The sequence below is a fragment of the Seriola dumerili genome, unplaced genomic scaffold, assembly GCF_002260705.1.
Source record: "Seriola dumerili isolate Sdu_G_001 unplaced genomic scaffold, Sdu_1.0 BDQW01000291.1, whole genome shotgun sequence".
Classification (NCBI taxonomy): Eukaryota; Metazoa; Chordata; class Actinopteri; order Carangiformes; family Carangidae; genus Seriola; species Seriola dumerili.
The window spans coordinates 7,588,986-7,613,240 of NW_019174546.1; the positions used below are offsets into that span (position 1 = coordinate 7,588,986).

The window sequence follows — 24,255 nt, forward strand, 5'->3', positions numbered from 1 at the left end:
TGCTGTTTGCCAATTTGTCACCTCCAACTTTATTTATTTATTTATTTATTTATTTTTTAAATGCTTCATCACCACTTGTGTGTCACATGGTCTTTACCGTGGCAGTAGTAATCCATCCTTATGGTTAAACCACTGCTCAAACAAGCCCTCTTTTTCCGACGTCAAATTGAAAAGCAGTGGAAAAGCTTACCTGCTTTTCATGCATTTGCCACTTTGACGGACACAGCCACAATTGCCATTAGACTCCTGACAAGCTAAGGGCTTAATCAGACATGGTGTCAAGATCTGGCTCATAAGTCGACCCCCAGTCGAGCTCTTCTGTGACTCTGCAAGCGTTCTGCAGGCCCCTGCATCCTGTTTCTCATTCATGTTTGATATGAAGCAAAGGCAAAGGAGAAATGCTAACAAAAGAGGCCTTCTACAAGATAGACAGTATTATGCATAGTATAGAGGGGCAGGAACAGTGTGATATCTGAGATTTAATGAGGCAGTGCGCTTTTTTACCCAGAGAGTGTCGAGCAGGCTTAAGATCTGCAGCTTGGCTTTACCACTGCGCTGCCTGTGTGTAATTATAACCACATGCCCTGTGCTTTTTCTTCTCTCTTATATATACATCCCTTTCTTTTTTTCTTTCTCTCTCTTTTTTTTTTTTTTTTTTTGCTCTTGGCTATGTCAGATAGAGGCTGTTTTTTTGGAAGAGGGTGTCAGCTCTGTCAAAGTGGAGTGGACTGAGGCAAATGGAAGTGCTATAGAGATCTGAAGGGGCGTCTGAGTGGCAAGGTGCCGTAGTGTAGAGTAGTGTAGCGTAGTGGTGCGGCGTACGAGACTCTGGCTCTGGCTGAGGTTGAGGCTGCCCACAGATCAATGTACTGCAGGGCTCACTACAGCAGGAAGAGGAAAGGACTCTTTCACTCTACCACTTCAGAAAATCATATTCTCTATTATTCATTTCCTTTGATGTTTTACTGCACTAATGGCATAGCAAGGCGCTCCGTTCAATATTATCACTCCCAGTGAGAGAGCGAGTGAGACAGGGCGAGAGAGAGAAAGAGAGCATTTGGTATGTTCAAATGCTGTTTCTCATTCAACCGCTTTGATTTCCATTCTTCTTTGTAAGCTCATATCTTTTTTTTTGGTGCAGAGATTTTAATGGCGGATGATGGCGTCTGTATACCTGTGATTATATGTGCTGCTTCCTTCATGTATCGCTCTCTGTGTTGTCTTCATTGTTTGTTCTTAGTCCTCCTGTAACTGTTTGGCACCTTCTCTTTCTCTCTCTGTGCTACTCTTATTTTTATCTCAGCATGCATCATAAAATTTTCATAAATATACTGCATGTTTTTTTTGTAACATGTAACAAGGTGGGAAATATTTTATTGTCAGCGCATCCACTTTGAGCTTGTAATATGTTTAGCATTTTAAGAGAGACGGCTTTTGACAAACACCTCTGCTAATCTGCTTTCAAATATCAAATGCATCAAAATGTTAAACAGCAATTAGTCCTTAATATGAATCTGGGGGACTTGAAGCAGATAAAATCAAATGCATGTTCTCGACCATATTGAACACACACCCCCCCCCCCCCCCCTCCCCTCCTGCCACCACCACCAATGCAAATTCTTGACAATCGCTAACAATCTGGCAAGTGTCAAGCTCACAGCCTCGTCGTCGGATCATGACGTTCTTTAATGATGGGGGATCAGTGGATGTGACGGTCTAAGTGGAGAGCCCCAAATCCCATCCACACAGAGGAGGATACACTCGGAGGCACATGTGGCATTAGAATGTAGTGTGACCTATATATGGCGGGTGCTCGGCAAAAGTTTTAGATTTTTAAATAATGAGGTGCCGGCAACCGTGTGAAGGTTATTCAATCTTAATGTCCTCCTATTTCTGACAGCCTCCCTCACTCTGATAAAGGAGCGTGCTCACCTTTGATCAGGCCCGCCGACATGTGTCGACAGAAGCTACTCGCTGGTTAAAATAAATTCTTAATTCGAACTTGGGGGTGGGTGGTTGTAGGGTGGGCTGCCAGGGAGGGGGCATCATAGGATCAGGGAATGATGATCTCTGGGAATGATGGGGAAATGAGGAGATGGGTGAGCTGGTAATAATGTTTTCGACACCAAGGTCTTTCATTGCACAAAGAAAGACTCAGGCGAAAAACCCTGATGGAGCTAGACGTACTGTATCTACAGGCAAGTAAGAGCGTAGCCCTCAGTGATTTCGTGCTGTTGCAGCTCAGTGTTTTGGGGCTGGATTTGAATGAATTTCAGTTTAAAACACTGACATCCATCACATGTTGCGTTTTTAAAAAATTGCTTGGTACCCAACAACAACTTTTCTGTGTCTCTTTTCCTTGTTCTAGGCATTTAATATTTTATTTAATCTTTGAGCTTAGGGTTAGACGTAAAATCTCCAGTGAGGTTAAAGGCAGGGTTCATGGTGAAAGTTAACTTTCTAGATGAAAATTATTATAGAGTTCATGCTTTCGCAGCTCGGCCAGATTCATCACTTTACCTCTTCATCATCCCCCCCCCCACCTTTGAGTATTCCTGCACAGTCATACCCTTCCTCCTCTCCCTGTGGTCAGTGTCTCCACCTGTCTCAGTGTGTGGGCCAGACAGTGGGGGACAAGTGGTGTAGGCTTCCCTGCTAGGGACCACGGGTCCCTGGTGGGGCTAATGGAGCAGAGAAGAGAATATCAATTAAAAGGTTATAAATATTTAAGAGCAGAAATATTCAATAATATAAGGGTGGGGGGTCCAGGGGACTCCTCAACTTACAAGATGAAAGTTGTGGCATGATAAATGTCACTAGACACCATAAGAGACAAGAGTGCGTATGATGGATGGACTGGAATTCACAGACAGATATTACATGGCTCTAAAGATGTCAATCACCATTCAGATTTCCACATTTTATTAGTGTAGCACTAATTCACTTTTAGCGCCGTAAAGACCGCAAAATTTATCCTTAAAAATCTTCCAGTCAGATCTTCATTATATTCCCCTCATGAATAATTTCTCAGTCTCAGCTACGATCGTCTTACTTCGAGCTGACCTTATCAGAATATGGATCAGCGGTCAATGTAGCTTCCCTCTTGTCCTTACCTCCTATACTAATATTGTCAAGCTGATTAACAAAATTAGAAAGGGTTTTCGGCGTGATGAAAAACTCTCAATATGCCGCAGATCTTCCCCTTCGTATTCCACATGTGATTGTCAGCCTTTCCAAGCATGGTGGTATTGATCTGCTGTCCAGCCTGTAGAGACTGGTAGAAGAGGATGTCCTGATCTGATGGATTACTGTATGAGGCCCAGAGGCACAGGAACCTCAGTATTGACATGGCTCTTTAATCCCAGGGTTGGACGTGACCTTGCCGTGTCAAGCCCCCCCCACCCCCCACTCACTCACGCTTCCCCAACAACCCTCCCATCCAAACATGTAGCAGTTTACACTTCCAACGCTGCATCACAGTGGAGCACCGGAGGTCACCCAGCTTGACCCAGAGCAATGACCCAGCTTGGATTCACTTGGATGCTGGAAGTTACAGCTGAAGCTTGTCACTCAAAACATGAGAAAACAAGGGAGTGGAAATCAAACTCACACATGCATAAAGCTCTTTGGGTTTTAAGCGCATAAATTTTCCAGTTGCTCCGAATTGTTCTTTCATTTGGTCGTTATCGTAGATCTATTACCCGTGAAGCTTTGAGAGAATATCAACTTAATATGAAAAACAGCATAAAGTGCATCTGCATTCTGCACTGAGGAATTTAGTTTTTATATCAGAAAAATAAAATGCTTAAATGTAGCCATCATTTGTTTCCCTGACAGGACCGAGTTGTAATATTAGAGAAATTAATGATTCATAAAGGCCGTTGGAAAAAAATATCAAAGTCTTAACCTCCTCCACAGGCACCCAGTAAAAAAAGACATGAAGTGTTCACATTTCGGTACATATTGTGAATTCTGTGTCTGTGTGTGTGGATGAATCATAAGTCTATATTGTGTGGCTTTTGGCCTCCGTCAGAAGTGTTTCCCCCAGAGCAAGAAAGGCCTGCATCTGTGAGGATTGGGTTGGGATTTTCATTTTCTTGAAACACCTTCTGTTCTGTTCTGCATGGTCCCACTGGGGACCACAGTGCTGATATTTTTAGAGGGCATGTTCCGAGAGCCTCAGTCGCCAAGAGGGAAGGACAATGGAGGGTGTGATGTTACATCAATACTTGGCGCAAGTGGGGGAAAGGAAAAATCCTGGGTGGCCTTGATGAGTTCTGGAACGCCTTTCCTCAAGGAATTTCACAGTTTAAGAGCACCCTACAGAAGGAGGACTTAAAATGGCCGCCAATGTGTATATACACACGCACGCACACGCACACACACACACACACACACACACACACGTACATATATACAGTGTATATATATATATACATATATATTTATGTATATATACACCCACACCTGCACACATCAGTGCCACACACTCCTTGTCCTCAGGCACTGTTAACTGTGTGCTAGGTGCAAAAAAAAAACATGCTTCCTCCTAACGTCCCCCTCCGGAGTTTCAGGACAAACTGAAGAACGCTTGCATCAGTGGGACTTAAAATGGCTGCCAGTGAAAGTGCAAGGGCTCTTCTCCCCCTACAAAGCCTTAACCAGGGTGACATGATTGTTTGATTGTAAGTATGGCTTTTTAATCAGTCTTATTGTGAAGTGTAATGGTCACAGCGGGGGAGAGAGAGGGCTGCAGGCCATGTTGCCAATTTATAAGATGCTGTTGCAAGCCAGATTGGGTTTACTGTGCTTCTGAATGAAGATATTTATGGTGAGCTGTGAGTGAACAATGCAAGATTTGATTTGTTATTGGAGTATTTTAGAATCACTTGGAGAACTTCAGGTTCGACTGCTATTTCGAAAGATGATTCCTAGCCCTGGTTCAGGGTAGTCAGTCGCCCACCCCTGGCACTGCTGCAGCACAAAGCCAACAAGAGACAAAACTGCAGATGGATTGAAGAATATTGATGTGCGCGACCCGCGGCTGCCTGCGAGCAAGGCTGAATAATTTAGGGAAGTGTGTGTCGTGACGACAGCCCAACACACACCAATCTCACTTTTGTGTGTCTTACTGTGATACGCTCCATACATCCACAGTTCTAGCTTAGATGTCTGGATAATATGGCAAGGTCTGTCTCCTTTTGATAGACGCTGACTGATGCACTTCAGCACGCACTGGCGGAATTTCATATTTCTTTGGTCCAGCCAAAACTGCAATCCAGGATTTATTGACTACACATATTCCCATCAGTCTAGTTTCATATACTGAAGTTTTGCTTGGGTGAAGCAGGGCAAACACAACGTAAAACCATTTCTAATAACAGAGCCGCGTGTGTGTGTGTGTGTGTGTGTGTGTGTGTGTGTGTGTGTGTGTGTGTGTGTGTGTGTGTGTGTGTGTGTGTGTGTTGTGTGTGTGTGTTAGATTTGTGTGTGAGAGCATTGTGCCACCCTGTCTGTGTGTGCCTGTATATCTCTCACCCTCACCTGCCCAACAGTTCTGTTATGGCACGAGTGGTTGAGTTACAGGGGCGCAAATTGAACCTGCATTTTTATTACAGCTTTTATTATTGTTTTTATTAAATCCAGAGTCTAGAAATCCATTTTATTGTCACCCAGAGGAAGCTGTAGTACTTCACTGTGTGGGTCACCCCTCTGACTATGTGGTGCTGTCATTTCCTGTGGCTCGGCAGATCCAGAGTGCGCCCTCGAGAGGGCGGCGGAGGATGGTGAGACTGGGCGTCTGAGGAAGAGGCTGCTCTCTCCAGAGGAAGGAGAAGAGGGAGAGGAGGAGGACGAGGAGCCTGCACTGCACAGCTGCGACAGCTGCCGGCAGGTGTTCGAGTCGCTGAGCGATCTCACCGAACACAAGATTAATCAATGCCAGCTGACAGGTAAACAACGTTCAGCCCACCGAGCCTCCCCTCCACTCTGCCACTCAGCTCTTCTCCCACTCCCACTCTCACTCTATGCCTTCACCAGAGAATATGCCACACTATGTGTGTTAGTACACTGAGCTGAGGGGAGCACAACAGCAGACTACCACTTTCCTTGGTAGATATCCAACAACACACACACACACAGGCCTCACACACATATCACATTATTTATATGTGCTGTACATCAGTATCCACAGACGTGACATACAAATAGGCCTCCATGTGTCCTCATAATAGATCACTGTAGGCTACAGTATATGTATTTATAGTATGTGCATTGTGTCCTTCCCTGTTTCAGTGTAACATTTTATACAGCACTATACTAATTCTAACATTTCACTAGAGCTGCTACGAGGTCCCACAGTAACCAGACCACCAACTGCAAACAGATCCTTGCTCCAGGAAAGTCCCTCAGCTGGTCCCAGTGCTAGCTAGCTCCAGTAGTAATACCTAGTGGGACTGAAAGAGAAGGATGCCATTGGCAGACTGTGTCATTGACCTGTTGATGGATGAATAGAGCTAAAAATATCCTGACAAGGTGGCAGACAGAACTAATGATGTGAACTGAAGGTTTCCATGTGCTTCTCCTGGACTTGCTGTCCTCCTTTACACGTCCTGATGGGCTCGCATTGAGAAACACCATCTGACACACATTTCCCAATGTTTGGGCACAGAGCTTGTCTCTTCCGATTTTCGCTCAGTAACAGAATATGAACAGGCTAAAATGTAATGATCCCATTTCTGATGTAGCACAGAAGCTTCTGTTTATCATTTCAAAGCAAATTCAAAGTGCTGTGCAAGAGAAAGCTAGTGTAGTCTCTGTTTACATTCAAGCACAGTTTGATTTCATATTTTGCAACCCACAATCAGCAAACCACAAATTATAGGGTCGATATCCCATGAGTTTTACAAAGATTTTCCATTAACTGTAAGATGGTCTCACAGTCTTGTGTATGTTTGTGTGTGTGCGCATGTGTGTGTACATAAAGTGTGCGCATGAGAATGCTATCATGCCTCCATTGGTGTTAATTTAAGCACAGATGCATGCATGTTCATTGTAGGAGTGATTTCATATGTGCAGGCGTGCTTGTTTACTCGTATGTGTGCCTCGGGTGCGCTCATGTGTGTGCAAATTAAAAAAAAAAGAAAAAAAAAGTGATGCTCATTCGACTAAAGGTGTGAAAATCAATGTACTGTTCACTTTCACATGACTGTCATCCAAAAAAATGCATTCATTGGCTTTGAGGGAAACTAAGTCCAGAACCTCCTATCACCCTTTTTTTTTTTTAATATAACACCCAATTCCATCAAGCCAAGACAGTCTGTTTGGGGAACCTTGGAAATAAAAACAGAAAGGGCATTATTTAAGACATAGGGGGGCATGCAGTAACACTGTTTGAATTAAAATTCTCTTTTAATTATACTTATTTCATAGTGTTATATTCAGGAAATGTCAGTAATGTTAAAAGAGTTGTGTATTTGAGCCAGGGACAGGCCTTTTATGTTCAGCATCGTTGTAATGTGGTCATGACTGACTCAGCCATATTTTTCCTATAATTAAGCCTGGCTTTTATAAATGTCAATCTTACGGACAAATAACTCTTAATTGCTCAATGATGAAAAAAAACACACTTTGGATAAGAGCCCCCGTGGAAACCAAACAAAAGAATCTAATTGCCATTAGGGTATTGTGATTGTGCAGAAACACTCTATTAGTATTCAAACACAGTGGGAGAAAAGAAACTTCTAGATGGCATACTAAGTACTTTGAATGTGTGTGTGTGTTTGCATGTGTGTGTGTGTGTGTGTGTGCGTGTGTGTGTGTGTTTGTGTATTCTCTGGAATATGGGAGGAGATTTCCTATGTGGCATTATGTAGACATCCATGACCAATTAATCTGCCTTACATCAAGTCTCTACTCACAGATGGATCCTTTATTAGAACCATTTTCTAATCAACCACCAGCACCTGCTAAACCCTCCATTTTTACAATTTCAAATGTTTTATTTTTGGTAAACAAATTGCAGAGCTTGACTGGAACCAATCCACATATGGAGATTTGCTTGCTGCTTCCTAACAGAACTCAGCTCGGCTTTTTCCCCCAGCTGACAACCCATAAGCTTATACAGTGTCTTACCAGAACCAGATATGCCCACATACACCCCACCACCTCACATGTTTATTATGGGCCTCATTATACTATGTGGCCATGTTCTACAGTAAAGCATGAGTTTCACAACAGGAGTGAGACAAAACAGACTAAATAAAGTCTAAACAGGTTCTAGCAGCATGTCGACCACGCCCGATGCACAGAGAGAAAGAGAAAGATGTTACATGTCACTGCGATCAATGGCGGCCATTGTCTCCCCCCCGTCTGGCAGAGGTGTAACACCTTTCCATGCACTTAAGCCGTGACCACTGCAGTGCGCTAAGGGAGCGCATGGGTATGGATTGCCTCGTGTCCCCGATGCGATCGGTGCTATTGATCGCGCTAATGCTGGACTGCGGAGGAAGGCGAGAGCCTGAGAAAGGGAGCAAGGGAGAAGGAGGGAGATGGGGAGAGAGAAAAAGAGAGAGTGCTGCAGGAATGCATCCCTAGGGAGCCCGTCTTGGGCTGGGGCAGGGCTTCAGGAATGCTCCCCAGGAGATCCCAGTGAAGGCTAGGGCAGGGCTGGAAGAATGCTTCTCTAGAGAGTTGAGAGTGGAGGCTGGCTGGGGCAGGGCTACAGGAATGTTCCCCCAGAGCACCCCTTTAACTCTGGGGCAGAAGTGGAGGGGCTCCGCGGGGGGAGAGCTCTCCCCCGTCCCCCCTCCGGCTCCAGGATGGCTGCGGATCAGGTTTCCGTGTGGGGATCAGCATCCTGCCGACAGGGCTTTAGGCTGCCCTGGGGAGGAGACAGGAGGCTGGAGGCACTGCTATTCCATAGGCCTTTCCAAAAACACTTCACAAATGCTTTGTCTCACTGTCTCACTGTATTGTCTATACACCCTTGTATTGTTACTGATCCTTCATGGAGAAAGAGAAACAGTGTCTGTAGTTTGACTTTTGTTCTTAGTTGGCACAATACATGCTCATACTGCTAGATATGAGATTGCACTGGTAGGCAAGGAAACATGCCTTCAGACCTCCTCGCCAAAGAAATACCTTGCCCCTCAGCTCATTTCCACTTGTGTTTACTAGCTAGCCCACACTGTAAATAAAAATAACACCTCTAGCTCAAAATTTAATTCAAAAGATTGCCTTTTCCCAAAGCTTTTCACTGTCACTTCTCCATTTCCGTCTCTCTGAAGGTATTTGAATAGCCTAGTGCACACATGGGCTGTGAGCCTGGTGGCCATTCTTTCATTACGGGTCCAGCTCCCTTGAGCAACACCTTTTCTTGTGTCCTTCACTAGAGGAGGGGCATGGCTGCTCCCCCCAGAGAGATCCGTGCCCTGCTATTTTAACCCTCTGTGAGATGACCTTTTTAATAAGTGTCTTTCTCTGTTTTCCTGCCGGCCACTGTGCGAGCAAACAGAGCATGTCTTCTGCTTCCCTCAGATAAAGGAATCAATCAGAGAGGGTGCAACAGAGAAAGAGAGAGAGATAACTGGGCCATATATGGATTTATATTATGTAGATTTCCCCTTTCTTCTTCCCTGTAGACATTGCAAAATGCACTCAGCTTCAATAAAATACATTTCAGATTTATGAGAAAAATACAAATGAAATACTAATACTCAGTGAAAAACAATAAGATCCTCCCCAACAATCCAGAGGACCGGTAATGGGATAGAAATAGTTTTCGACAAATTTCTAATATGAAGCCTCTCTTCGCAAGGGGTAGCCAGACAAATTTTTTAAACCCTCTGACATACTGTATGTTTTCTCCCTCTTCCATCCCTAACCACGACATGTTTGTTTGAAGTGTTTGAATTCATTTACATCAAGTCTTTGGGTCAGCAGCATGGAAACATTCAGTAATACCCTCAACTATGAACAGGCTCCTGGCAGTCCGTGTTTTCTACTAACTGTTTCCAAAAGGCTCCTATTGGTTGTACTGTTTTTTTGTTTTTTTATTTTGGGTTGTTTTTTTTTTTTTTTTTTTTTTTTCAACTAACTTTGTGTATTGATCCAACAGCTGCTTTGTGGCTGCCAAGAAGAATGTGCCAAACTGCAAAGAATTTATTTGCTTCAAAAGGGCTCACATAAGAGGAAAGCGACATGAGCAAGACCTGATTAGCCGAACTCTGAGCCACTGCCGTTCATCAGAAATTCTGCTGTGTTTTTGCCCGAGCGTCTTGCGACATCCTGGTACAAAGAGCAGCACACTGATTACAAGGCTTTGAAAAGAGGAGAGGCGGTCAGGGGAGAATAGCTACTTCTGGCACAACGCAGCCACTGAAAAGAGACCTCATGCTAGAGTGAGCTCTCAGAATTGGGCTTGAGTCTTTCCTGTGTGTATGTGTTTGTGTGGGGGGCATGTTCTGTGTGAGTGTCTATTGGAGAAAGAAATAGGTAGGAAGAGAGAGAGAGAGGGAGGGAGAGAAAGAAAGGGAGTATTAAAGTAGATGTTTGACTCCACGGCGTAGCATCCCTGTGCATTTCCTCTCTGTGCGACAGTGCCAGTAACGTTAACAGGAGTGTCATTAGGAATTCAAAGCATATGCCCTCGTGAGGACGCCCTCTTTCTCTCTCCCCTGTGCTTCACACCGCACACATTATGCACTGTATAAAGTATTTATTGGTCTTTGTAAGACGAGGGCTGCATTTTCTACAGAGAAACAATCAAAATAAGAATAGAGGAGCCTTCACTTCATGCTTGTGTGTGTGTGTGTGTGTGTGTGTGTGCGCGTTGGTGTGTGTGTTGAAGGTAGAAATGACAATGGCCAGCACTGCAACTCCTTGCCTCCCTCACACTCACATCCCCCATCTATCTTAACACACTCTGTCTCTCATGTATTTGCTTGCTCAATCAGTCATCCGCTTAGGCATGCAAACACACACACACACACAAGTATTAACGCGCACACGCGCACACATGCTCCCTCGCAGCACCTGCGTGCTTGCACTTTGCATTTTAGACGACACATAATTCATCGCCCAAGAGGCTGAACACATGCTGTGACTTTATCCAGTTGACCTCTTTCTTAAGTAGGTAGCCACAATAGCAGGGATGACATGTGGACAAAACAGAGATAATCTCATGTACTCACCCAGAACTACACGCACTGAGTGAAAACACTATATCAACGACACTGTTATTTCCCCCTCCACTTTGTAGCATCCCTTTGAAACTACTGACTTCAGTTGTGTGACAAAGACCTGGCCATGGAGCGGTTGTCTCGGTTTCTCTTGCTCTCTTCATCTCTCCCTGGCCCTGGCTCTGCCTGCTCTTTGTTCACTCTCTTCCTCAGCCTGCAAGTCTTTTTCAGCGGCACAAGCAGAAGAATGGCACATTAAATCTTAATAGGACTGCGTCTGGCCGTGTTGAATTGCAGAGCGTGTTAAGCCGGCGCTTTCCTCCCCCTTGGCACACGCTCGTGGAAGTGGAAAACAATTGAATAAAAGAAACCGCTCCCTCCCTCTGTAGCACAAGTGACTTCGGCTGATCTGCTGAAGCTATGAGACTGAACTGACTCCGGCTCACAAATGGCTTAAGCCCTTACTGAGAAACTGTAGCATAAATTACATTAGTCCATTTCCAAATGCAAAGACATACATGGAAGGTAGACACAGGGTTTACCTGACCACCCACAGTGAAGCTGAACAGTTGGAAAACACTGTCATAACACTGACTATGTACGAGATATTACTCACGACATACTCCCTCTTTCAATATATCCTGTTGGCTGAGACAAATAAAACGGAGTAGAAGAGAACAGAACTAGCCAGGAGAGATGAGTGAAATATGAAGAAATGGGAAGGACAGAGGAAGAAGAGGGAAGTTTAGAGGGAGAAATTGATACGAAGGGGGAAGTGCAGAGAGACACAGTCAAGGTAGGGAAGAGCCATTCTTAGCAGCAGCAGAGATGTGAGTCCAGGCCTGCTTTGTAAGGCAGTCAGAGGTGGTAATTAGCCAGTGATGAGTTGACTGGTTGTGTGTCCAGTGCACGGCACTGCTGGGTGGGGCTGTGGGAGGTAGATAAGGCCAGCAGTGGGCTTATCTCTGAGAAGGACAGGCACCAGGCCTGCCAGGCAAATCCACCCACAGACCAGCCGCATTTTATTAACAACATCATTAATGCCAGACAGGTTATGTGCGGTGGCTCGGAAGAGAGACAGGAAAAAGTAAAAAACAAATAAAGTCTCAATTCCTGCTTGGCTGGCCGGTCTAAAGTACATAGGCATCGGTTGACGTGTTTTGAAAGCAAGGAGCTTGTGGAGATGTTTACCAGGTAGGCAGCCAACGGAAGGGCACGGAGAGCGAGCTTGGATCTTACCTCTGGGTTTTGCTCACTCTCCTCTGGGTCCCCAGAATTCAAATGATTTTCTTTTTTCTCTTTCAAACGTGGGACTGCTCACCAGAATAATGATGAGGCAGATACAGAGAAACATAACTAGGCACAAAGAAAAGGCAAAAATGTATTTTAAAAACTTTATGGACATTTTCTCAGCTTGGTTTTCTAACAAATGCTGTGAAATGTTGAAGGTTTTTTTCTTCTCTTCTCTCAGTCTGCATAGTCCAGTCAGGTGTGCAATGTTTTAGTTTATTTGAACCATTTTCATTTAAAGAATAATATTAATGATAAAATACAAATGCTGTTACCCTTAAAAAGTTTTTTTTTTTTTTTGGTGTACTTTTGTTTGAGACAATCTTATTTCCTTTGATCAGATGACACCTTAACAGGTGTCTGGTGTGTGGCGGATGAGCATTCACTCGCTCTGGCTTGATTTTTTATAAACAATCGTGTGAAGTGCGTAACATGAACAAACACTTGGTTTGTAATTAACACTCTGTATTAGCATATCAAATGCCAGAGAGCTTTTCTGTGGCATGTTTCTCAACTAAAATTTACACCAGCAGTCGACAGGATGTAACATGGCTTTGAGACAAAGACAAGTTCACCAATCAACATACACCTCGTTCGCAGACACCTAAAAGAAACATCTACAGGCTTTAAATCATGTTAATACTCCCTACTGAAAAGGTCATAGGATTTTGCTTATGTCTGCATGGAAATGTACTGAACATTGATCCCCATAGGGCTTTTTCCTTAGATGGCTTTTGCCAAACTCACCAGTAATGGGAGGAAGGGAAGGAGGGAGATGGAGGGCGGTGGAAAGAGTGACCAGTCCGACAGGTTTATGTCTCCCTGCAGGCTGAGCTCTGGTGGAGTGGGCCCACAGGAAGGAGAGGAGCCAGCTGTGACGGCATCCTGCTAGCCGCTGTGGTTTAGGAACTTTGGGGTTACACTATCACCGACTCAACATTTCCCCCCTCTCCTCTACCCCTCCCAGGGGTTGTTTTTGTTGGCCAGGGGGTAGTGTTTGGGTGGGGGCTGCTATGGGGCTCTGTGGAACAGCCACTCCTATACTTCAGGATATGAGGAGTTCAACCACCCACAAGGACAGGGATTCTCAAATATCATGTGAAGTAACACATTTGTTCCTCAGTGCTAATTGCCATTTTCGGACTGGAAGGTGGGTTCATAAATTTAGTTTTATGGGCAGGATGGGTGTCGTTTGAGGTCTCCAAGGCCACCAGCTGGACTGTGCTTTGGTAGAGGGAACAGCGCGTGTTGGTACAGAACACAATGGTTTTGACAGTAAAGCCACGCTACCAGGTAATACAGGGATGTCCTCTTAATGTTAAGAGCAGTGGGCTGTGGGGGGTCCAGCACTGCTGAGAATGTAAAGGTCATCTAATCTATTCCACCTCCAACCTGCCCGGCTGATCAATCATCCTGGAGGAGTCGATCGATTTGATCAGAGAGCCTCTCCTAAGAGATGGCCTCCCAACAAGTAGCCGGGATTCTGCGGAAGGCTGCAGAGCGTGCCAGCTTGATACATGTCTCTGCGATAAACCAAGACATTAAAATCCCTGATTAAATAGTAACTCGCCACCTGTGGTAGCCATTCTCTAAATAAGCCACTGATTTAAAACAGCAAAGAACATCTACTGTTACTATCACTTCATCGTGTTATCAGGCTCACTCTAAATGCAATGCATGTACTTTAAAATCAGATCAACAAAATCCTGAAGGACTGACTGACAGCCAAGAGAGATTGGGCTGTAGTAAACAGAGTGGTAATCTTTATATTAGGACATTATGTGCCCCCCAGTCAAAGCATGATGCATCCTTCTCATCATGAACTTGGTTTGTAGAACATACCCCACAAACAAAGTCAACAGACAAAACCATCGTGTGATTGGATTTTAATCCAATTGCATTATTATTCAGGCCTCCCATTGGCCATTCATTACTCTCACATGGAGCCTGTGTGGGTTGTTATCACCCAATCAGGCTCAAGACTGTATTCTGGAGAGCATGCTTTCGTTTGCATCCTTTAAACCCTGTGAGCCCTCCCTCTCTCCGGGCCCGCCAACGGAATACCTAATTCCAAAGTAAACTGATTGCTCTCTCCAACAAGATTACGCTGTGATGATGTTAGCCAAATGAGACCGCTATTCGGATGCAACCAGGGCTGGCAAGGATGCTTTCCGCAAGATGACTGATCAGCATGTTAAGAGAAACGAGTTTGGAGAAAAAAAAAAAAAAAAAAAAAAAAAAAAAGGGAGGAGAAAACGAGGGATAGAAATCAAAAGAGTGTGAGAGAGTTGTGCGCGTGGGGGTAAGCAGAAATGTAATTTGCTTCTCACCTCAGGCGACTGGGCTCTGAGGCCAGTAAATATGCAAACAAGCTGAGCCTGGCCATCAATATGAAGACCCTAGATGATTACTAATCTCCACCGCAGAAGTAGATTGAGGTCTGTACAGCAGCGCCATGCAACATGAGGAAAAAACAGAGGGAGGTTGCAGTCCAAACTAGATCTCCATATTGGCCCCCAACAGAGTTATGGGTATATTTGACCTTCAGTTTGAGAAGTAATAAGCTATTTATGATGCATACAAATCAGCAAGACAGCAGCATTAACGTGTCTTAAACGCATATTGCAAACATTTTGAAATGATCCATTAATCTTTCATCATATTCTGAATATAATTCGGGAACTACTGCCGTAACTTCTCGGTAACTTTGAACCTTGTTCTCAACTCGCCCAGGTCTTTTCATCATGGAGAACTCCTTGTCTGATATGAGCTCTTAGACGTGAGGCACAGTAGTTTACCAGCCCATTGTCATTCCCCATCCGTAATCCGGGATAAAAAAAACCTATGGGACATGGACCAGGCTGGAGTCATTAGGTGTGTGCGTGGCTTACCCAGACAGCCAGATAAACCAGATGCCTCGGGATGGCCAGGGGTCATCTCTCTGTGAGAACACGTTGTTGATGTCCTTGTTTCTCTCTCTAGCTCTTCTTCGCCCACACTCCTTCTCTCGCCCCTCGTCATCATTCCTCTCTTTCTTTCCCTTCTCTTCCGTTGATTGCTGTGCACAGTCATCACAAACACAGAGGTCCGTGTTGGAGCTTAGCAGTCGAAGAACCTGTCAGCTGAAGGGAAGAAGGAAAGACAAACAGGGGAGTAGTCTGTGGCCTTAGGTTGAATGCCTGAGGGTGTACTACGTGTGGAGGATAGTTAGTGCAGAAGGACGCTCCGCAGTCTGCAGGTGAATCCTCTCATTTTGGGAGACTTAATGCATTTGAATCATCACCTCTAGGGGGTAGTGTTATGACTTTCTGTTTCAGAAGGAACCTTGATATAAAATGCAGCAAAAGTTGTGTCTTTTTTATTTTTTTTTTTCTAAATACAGCAGGAGGGCCATGTAAGAGGAATATATATTCTAAGAATGTCTTCCCAGTCTTAAACATAATTGACTATTCCTTGTATTTTAGAGTGTGTTTCCAGCATTGAGCTTTACCCTCTGCAGCGAGTGCACAAGGCTTGAGGATGTTTACCTGGCATGGTGCCTGTTGTAGCTGCCCTCCTGTTGTGGAAAAGCAGGTCAGGCTATAGCTTTGTGTTTGTTTGTTTGTGCGTGTGAGCATTTTTGAGGGTGTGTATGAGTGTGTGAATGTGTATGTGTTTCTGTATGTATATGTGTGTGGTATGTGTATGGGGAGGAGGGGGAGATCATTAGGATGGAAAGGGTCAGAGAGCACATTAAATTCAGCCAGGAAAAAAATGCAAGATGTATCTCCAATGTAAGCATTTATTTTTCAGGAGCAGATAGGATGTGCGGGTATGGGGGTTGGTGGGTAACTGGACTCTCAGTCCAACTGAACCATCCATCTGCTCAGCCATCAATCTTCCCCCTCTCTATCCCTCTGTTCATTTACTCATCCAGCCATTTATCCATCCTCGCCCATGGCCAAAGGGCCATGTCTCTTTGTGGCCCTGATAATCTGGACCAATTTCCTCTGCAATTTATTTCCCAGCCAACCACCCACCTGGTCAAGCAGCATCAGGCTTCTCAAGGTAGAGCCACTCATCCCAGCAAGCCCCTTCCCACCAATCACATCCTGTTTTTTTTCCTCCTCAAGCCTCAGATCTTTTGTCTTTTGTGTTTTGAAGTTTCATTTCAGGACTGGAGTAATGCCACCTTTCTTCCCTCTCTTACTGTACGCTCTGACATCACTCGGCAGCCGTTGTTTACCCCCGATGTCCTAACCCTTCTCCGTCTTTGTGTTCTATTATCATCTTCCATTTCTATCCATAGCTCTCTCTGCTGCCTCCCCTCTTTCTCTTTCTTTCTCTCTCCCTCCCTCCCTCCCTCCATCCTGTCATGGCTCCTCAGTATTCTGCTGCTGTCTTGTGTGGAGTGATTTTGCCCAGACACGTCTGGCTCTGGGTAAAGTGCGGTCCCCAGAGAGCGCGCTCTGCAGCCCCCAGGTCGCCGGCACCATGAATACATTATGATCCCCATTTCCATCCTGTTGCCACGGCAGCACTTTTAGAGCCGCAGGGCGATTAAGACGTGTGCTGTCGATACCCTGATAGGAGCAGAAGTTGGATCTGGAAGCTGGCCTTTGATCAGATTCCATCCTCCTGCCTGCTATTGGTGGCTTCAGCACAGGAAGACAAAGGGGTCTTGTGGGCTTTTTATTGGTTTGACAAGCTCACCTGCTGTACATAAGCATACCATGCATCCATCCTCAAGCTCTTTTTCCCACCTCTCTGCTTTATCTCAGTCTTTCCTGCCTGAAACCATTTCCCTCCCTTATTCTCACTTCCGTTGCTCCTCCCAATCGCTGCAGTTCAGCTAAGGCAGCATTATACGCAGTCTCTCTCTGCTCTCTGATATTCTGCTTTCCTCACAAAGGAAGCAACTCCCTTACCTTTTATTGTTTCCTTTTTTTCTTTGGGGGATGATGTATAAAACATGGTGCCTCAGGTAGAGGATGTTGGGTAGGAAGCCATGTCCCCCTAAATGGCCAGCCGTGTGCATGCGCCTAACACTTCACTGAGCAATCTGTCAACATGTCAGCAACACATGTTTTGTAAAAAGCCTCTGGTGGGAGCCAGGGGAAAAAAGGCACTCCTGCCAGACCAGAGAGGAAATGCTTTTTTCTCCTCTATGCAGTGGATTTTCTATTGCTGGTGCTCAGTCCCACGGGCCCCCCACCACCACCCTCCCCTCCCCCCCACACATACACCCGTTGTCTGCACTTCAGAAATTTGAACTGGGGACCCTCGAGGGGGTTTACTGGGAGGGTGGGGGTAGGCTGCGAGGGAGGGGCTCCCTCTTTTTCAGAGCGTATGAAATTGTGAAGGTATATTGTGGCAGGTCCCCAAGCGGTCTTTTCTAATACCTGAGTTTCTGGCGAAGCTGGAAATTACCAGCGGCTCCCCCGAGGGACGGCTTTATCCACACCAGGAAGGGGAGCAGAACTCAGTGGGGAGGTTACTTAATGCATGGCTGAAATAAAAGAATTTCTGAGAGACAGAGGCTGAAAAGCTAGCTTTTTTCTTTTTTTACCCTCCCCTGCCCCCCCTCGTCCCTCTCCCTCTCTCTTTTCCTCCCCAGTAGTATAGTTTACTACTCTCTGCCTTCTCTTGAAGGGTTCTAGTTTAATAAACTTTCAGAGGATCCTGCTGGTGCAGACAGCTAGACAAATACCCTTGTGTGTTCTCTTTTGTCAGAGATACAGCTTTTTGTTATGTTCTTGCAAATTTGATTTCTCCCTCTGTCTTTCGTTTTCTCTGCCGCCCTCTGTCTCTCTCCCTTTCTGCATTTGTCTTCATCTCCCTCGTCCTCCTCTCGCTTTCTGTCTCGCTCTTCGATGCACATGCACACACACTACACAGACACACACAAAGTCAAACTCTGTCTCTTGTGGTTGAGTTTATTGTTTGGTCTGTCTCTTCGTTCTCCCCCTCTGTGCTCCCTTTTGTTTTCTGTATGTTTTGTTGTATTGTGCAGAGAGACTGAGATGCAGATAGAATGCAGACAGTTTGCCCTGGGTGAAGAGAGCGCACAAGCACCCTTGGTGTCTGTTTAACAAAACACATTCATCTATTTACACATGACCAAATGTATAAAACTCTACTTTTTAAGCACAAGGTATGAGGTGTTTTTCATCAAAGAGATTTAATGCATAATGTTTTGGGGGTAATTTACTCATCCCTGTGTATGGCCTTATTTTCTGCTTACTATATGCCAGGATGCCCTTTTCCTTGGTAATCAGCACCTGTATCTAAAGTCCATGGATCATTAATCTTGCCTTGTTCATAACCTAAAAAAAAAACCAACATAAAAATCTCATCCTGTGTATGAAATGCCTCTCTCTCCGTTTCTTTCTTCCTCTCTCTTCCTCCCCCTCTACTGTTGGTAAATAATTCAACCTTTTCCCTGTAACAAGTGCTGGCCTTAATAGGGAGCAGTACCTGTAGTTGGGATAAACAAGGCAGCCGGCCTCACCAGTGAAACAGAGGGATTTGGGCTTCATGAGGGCAGAGGAATAAGTCGTTTCCTTCTGAAAGGCAGAGTAGACTGGCTGACATTAATTAAACCCTATAGGATAAAGGTTATCTGAGGCCTAGCAAAGCAGAGACCGTGCATACATGCGGGATGTTACGTCTGCCGAATCCTAATCAAGACTTCTTGTTAAAGCGACACGTGTGGGCTCAGGCATATGTAATACGTCTGGTATGTTTGCACTATTATGTTCCAAAATCTGCGCGTCCCAGGGAGCTATTGATGAAATTGGTGGCTACATTTCAGAAGAAATGCAATAACCTCTTCGGCCCTCCATCTTCAGTTGCAGATACAGGCTGATAACCCAAGCGAAGAGTTCTCAAAATACATGTCCAACGCTGTAGCTACCACCTCTGCTACGTTTTCAGTGTTTGACACATTCCTAAAGAAAGACTGAGGGAATTTTTTTTTAGCGAGTTCCATGTTTAGAAGACATTGTTTTGCCCACCACGCTCTGTGGTGGGAGGTGTGCCTCCTCACTGGAGATCCTCCCATGGTGCACCTGTGACTGAGTCACCTGACCCGAGTTCTGCATGGCGCTCGGGTGCCATGGCTCATGTTTTACAAATTACCCAGGGGGCCGTGCACCACCTCTGTGCCCACATTTCCTCCCTGCTGTATGCATAGAGCGTGGGATTATATTCCCCAACGCCAACTCCTCCCTCAGACAATGAACAGCCGCAGAGATGACAGTCACCTCACTAACCCAAGAACGCCAAGGAAAATACAAATTAAGGAAGGGAGAAAGCAGTGCTCTGACCTAGTGGCTTCTTCTGTTTGTGCTGGATGTATGCTAGTTAAAGAAAAAACAGCATGGATCCTGTTACCAGGCGGGTAGGGCTCTATGTGTTATGTGTGTGTCATCACGACTCCAATGGTAATCTTAGAACATCTCTTTCTCTCACTCTCTTCCTGACTCGTCAACTTATTTGCATGCCAAATTTAATTAAAGGTCACCTTACTGGTAATATTCTCTTGATATTTAAAGTAGCCAAGTAAGATCTCATTGTGTGCCGTTTCTATATTCGTGGTACAGTAACACTGGCTCTTCCACAGCGATAACATAATAGTAATGGCCGCTCCTTTCATATAGCGATAAAAGCTGATGTCCTCTCGTCTACAACAGTGCAATGAAAAGTAATTAGCTGATATGGATGTTACTGTCAGTGATAACTGATATTGGGGGACTATTACATTCACTCTCCTGAATGATGATCCTTGAAATGGGTTCATCACAGTGAGCTGCACTCTCAGATAGATGTTAGATAACCACATATAAGAAGGAAAACTCCACTTACAAAATTGTTACAATATCCACAAAAATCTCAAAGATTTACTTTACTCTTTCTGTTATACCACGACTCAGCTCTAATATTTGATTGATTCACATTATGTTGTTTTTAAAGCGAAATTTAATGTAAAGTCACATTGAGTATCTGAGATTTTCCTCAAGTTTACTTGTATTGAAGGGATGATAATTCATATGGGGATGTTGGTTGGCAGTCAAACTGAGTTCCTCTCCTGAGAGAGACATAAATAGCCTCCCAGGTGGTGGTGTGTAACTAAGTAAATGGTTACTAAGCCAAGGAGTGCTGGGTCTATGTAAATAGGGCAAGAAGAAGTATCCGTTGAGGTGCTGGAGTGAGAGGAGGGTATTCAAGGGTAAGATGAACCTCAATAATCTCTTTTAGGGATTTTTCTACAGTGACCCTGAAAGTTTTCCACTAAGTACGTCAACATGCAAAGTTTGAGCAAAACAATCCAGGGGAAAAGTTTTTTTTTTTCAGCTGATAAATAGATAAACAGGAATAAATCAATGTGAAGTGATGGATGAATAAGTAAAATGCCCTGTAGTCATTTGTCTGGTTGTATTCAGGCCTCATATTCCAGCCCTGTTCTGCAAATGAAGATGAGGTTGAGGGCAACGAAGGAACTGATTCATTCGGCAAGGCGTGCGCGTGTTTGCGAGCGCGTATTAGTGTGTGCACGTGTGTGTTTTCATAATACTTAGCAGTATTAAGATATGATGATGAGCTGCTTGGATACCAGCAGAAAGCAATAGAAGGGGAAACAAAGCAAACCCCTAAATCTGTCTGCCATTTGCGCTCACATACTGTACACACATGTCATGAGTATTCTGGCACAGTTACTGGGCCAGGGAAGTGCTGGTCGGCCGGCCCATTCTCCAGAGACAAAAACCCCCCCACCCCCCGCTCCCGCCCCCCGCCGCCTCCTCCCTCTCCGCCCCCTTCCCCCTTCCTGTGCAGTCTGTGGACACAGTCTGAGGCGACAAGGTTGCACAACAGCTCACAAAACCTCCACTTTACAAACATGATCATAAAAAAACACAGTCTGCCATTAGAAATCTGTTTAAGAAGAAAAAATAATTAGGAGGACTGTGATAATTGTGTCAAGGGGGAAATACATCAGACGCATTACGGGAAGAACCAGGAAATCTTGCCGTGGCTTTGTTACTTTGCTGTTGATTCAGTTCGACATTGATCCACCCTTCCATCTGTCATCCTTTTCCTCTGCTCCGTCTTCAACTCTCCATTTCTTTCTCTCTTTCTTTCTCCCTTTCTTGGATTCGAGAGTGGAGGAGCCTTCTGGCTTTAACAGAGAGGGGATGAAGATGTTTATTCATCTGGAGGGTATTAGAGCCATGATTAAGGAGAGGAGGGAGTAGTAAGGCTGATGCGACGTCTGCATCGCTCGTTCGTGGGCCGCCTGCGGGATTCTGGCCAACACACCAGGAAATCAAGAAATGAAAAAGAATGAGAAAAAAAAAAAAACTTGTAGTGAAATTTGATTCTCTCGGGAAAGGACAGAAGTTTAGATTTTAGCCGTCTCGCTCGCTCTCTCATTCTCAGTCTCTCTCCCTGTCCTCACAGCTAAGCTAATTATTAATGAATGCGGTTTCTGTTGAACCTTGGAGAGGTGTCAGTGCTGCAGTCACTGAGGGTTAAGAAATCTTGACATTTAAGACAGGGATGCATGAAAATACATCGTCTTGCTTGAGTTGATGCTTGTTTTTCTTCCCCTCCCGCTCTCCTCTCCGAGATGCATGTTTTCTTCTCCCTCCTGGGCTGTCTCCAGTTGTTTTACCACTGACAAGCTGGGATGGCGTTGAGGAAGTATCAAATAGAGCCACAGTGTATTAATCAGGGGAACTGAGGGTCATGGGTCAAGAGGCAGGGTCAGGTTTTTCTGATAAATGCTAATGCTAAAGCTAACACAGGAGTCCATTGCTAGGGTTGTTTGTCCATGTGCATGTGATTTTTTTTTTTTTTTTTTGTCCTTTGGAATGAGAAAAAAAGAGGTGTTGATATAATACTTTTTTATGGGCATTTGGCAGACTGACTGCCCTTTTTAAAATGATTCCCAGTGTACCGAAACATAGATCCAAGTGTCTGAAGTTATCCTCAAAAAGTGAAATAACTCTTAGTTGAAGACTAGCCCAAGTTTTATGGGTCACTATGAGGTAGTTTGATTAAAAAGAATTAGACCCTATTTCCTAAATGCACTGAGTGCTGTGCTTGGTTTCACGTAATGGATAGCGCCTCATGAAACTTGCAGAGCAAACCCTATTTTAATGAAGCAACCACACGGTAACTCAGCATATTTCTATATGCACAACAATTTTTTCTTTTCCGAGAGATCACATAAATCACATTTCCATGAGTAACCAAGAGTGGGGAAAAATAAAAGGGCATCCAAGTAAACTCTTGCGCAGTGAGGAAATATTAGCAGAGTATACGTAGCATTGTACAGCACAGCGTCGCAGCATCTCTCGCAGTGGCTGACTGGCTGACTGGCTATCTGACTGTCCACTGGGTCCTGCGCCTGGCCTGCCGCAGTGTTGAGGGAACAGCACACACACACATAACACACAGAGGCTCCCCTGCCTATTGAAGCTCAAGCCCAGCCCAGTCCCGCCTGGCCCAGCACTCCCTTAGAGCCAGTGCAGTGAGGCAGGCGGTGAAGGGGCATGCTGGGGGACAGATTGTCATCCTCCTTTCTCCCCCTGGGAGGCTCACTGTGGCTGCTGGTCCAGCCAAGGCCTGGGGAACAGCCTCCTTCCTGTTTGTGCTGTAGCCTACCTGAAGTGGTCAACTGTCCTTCCTCTCCACACCACCAGCCGTTCTACAGGAGATGACACCACTGCCGCCATCCTTCTCCCACACACAAACTGCTCCACCTACATTACACAACTCCAACCATCTTGCTTTGCAGCATCTTTAGGTCCTATCTCTGCCAAAGCCTTATAAGGTCTCTTTTAATAAAATTATGAATAAATAGTCTACTGTATATACTGACCATTTGATTATTCCAATTTGCTGAAATGTAGTTTTTTCGTAGCTATAGTAGTATGCAATTAATACACATTTATTAATAATTTATTAATATCACTATTTCGATTAAAACACTATTACGGTACATTTCAGATAATGACATGCACGCTGTGTATTTTGATTCAAGTGTGATTCATGTTTAATAATTCAAACACAAGTAAAATTCAACTGAAACAATAAAACATCAACATTAGCCCACGAGCCCAGCCACTGCACTCTGAATAGTAATCTATTATGAACCCCAAATTCACCTTTCTTGAATAATGTTGTAATTAAATGTCTCCCTATTCTTCTCATCTCATTAATTTCTTTTTTCTCTTTTTGAAAAAAAAGAAAAAAGACTTCATTTTGAAAGCAGCAAAATGAAGCGCTCCTGACAATTTAATTTCTTGTTAACCCTGTCTCTGTGACTTTGCCCTGCCCTGATGTAACACCTGCAGAACATAAGCAGAGCCAAACATAATAATACAAGACAGCCTCCCTACTATATATAATATAATACCTCCCTACTATATATACTATATAAATGGCTGTTTTTTATTACAAGCCTTTGTTCAAATGAAATGTTGATTTATCAAACAGTTAAATATAAACAGTAATTCTTCACAGGCCTGTTCAATCCTATCTGACACTCGTGTCACAGTATGTGTTAAAATGCGTTGCTGACCTCAGTGACCTCAGTATAAGAGCATGCAGTTGTTATGGAGGATAAGAAATGTGTTACCCAGCATTAAGTCATCTCTGGCCTGCTTTCAGAGTTCAAACACTGCGGTTATGGATTGTTACGTGATGCTAATTTTCACAGGAAACACAATGAGGCAGATTCTACACACAGACATCTTACAAACATCCTCCTTCATTTCAGAGCCATGTCATTATTTTAAGA

The 24,255-nt window shown here is 44.5% G+C and overlaps 1 protein-coding gene across 5 annotated transcripts in view; it reads left to right on the top strand.

The window, feature by feature from the left end:
* The window catches only part of znf521 (zinc finger protein 521), a 90,366-nt gene that overhangs the window by 9,414 nt on the left and 56,697 nt on the right, over positions 1–24,255 (top strand). For all 5 annotated transcript variants that reach the window (XM_022758065.1, XM_022758066.1, XM_022758061.1 and 2 more), the window contains exon 3: positions 5,751–5,951. Coding sequence is in view for 3 of the 5 variants with exons in the window: in XM_022758061.1 (XP_022613782.1) it covers positions 5,751–5,951 (201 nt within the window). In the remaining 2 variants the exon portion in view is untranslated. The remainder of the gene's footprint in view (positions 1–5,750; positions 5,952–24,255) is intronic.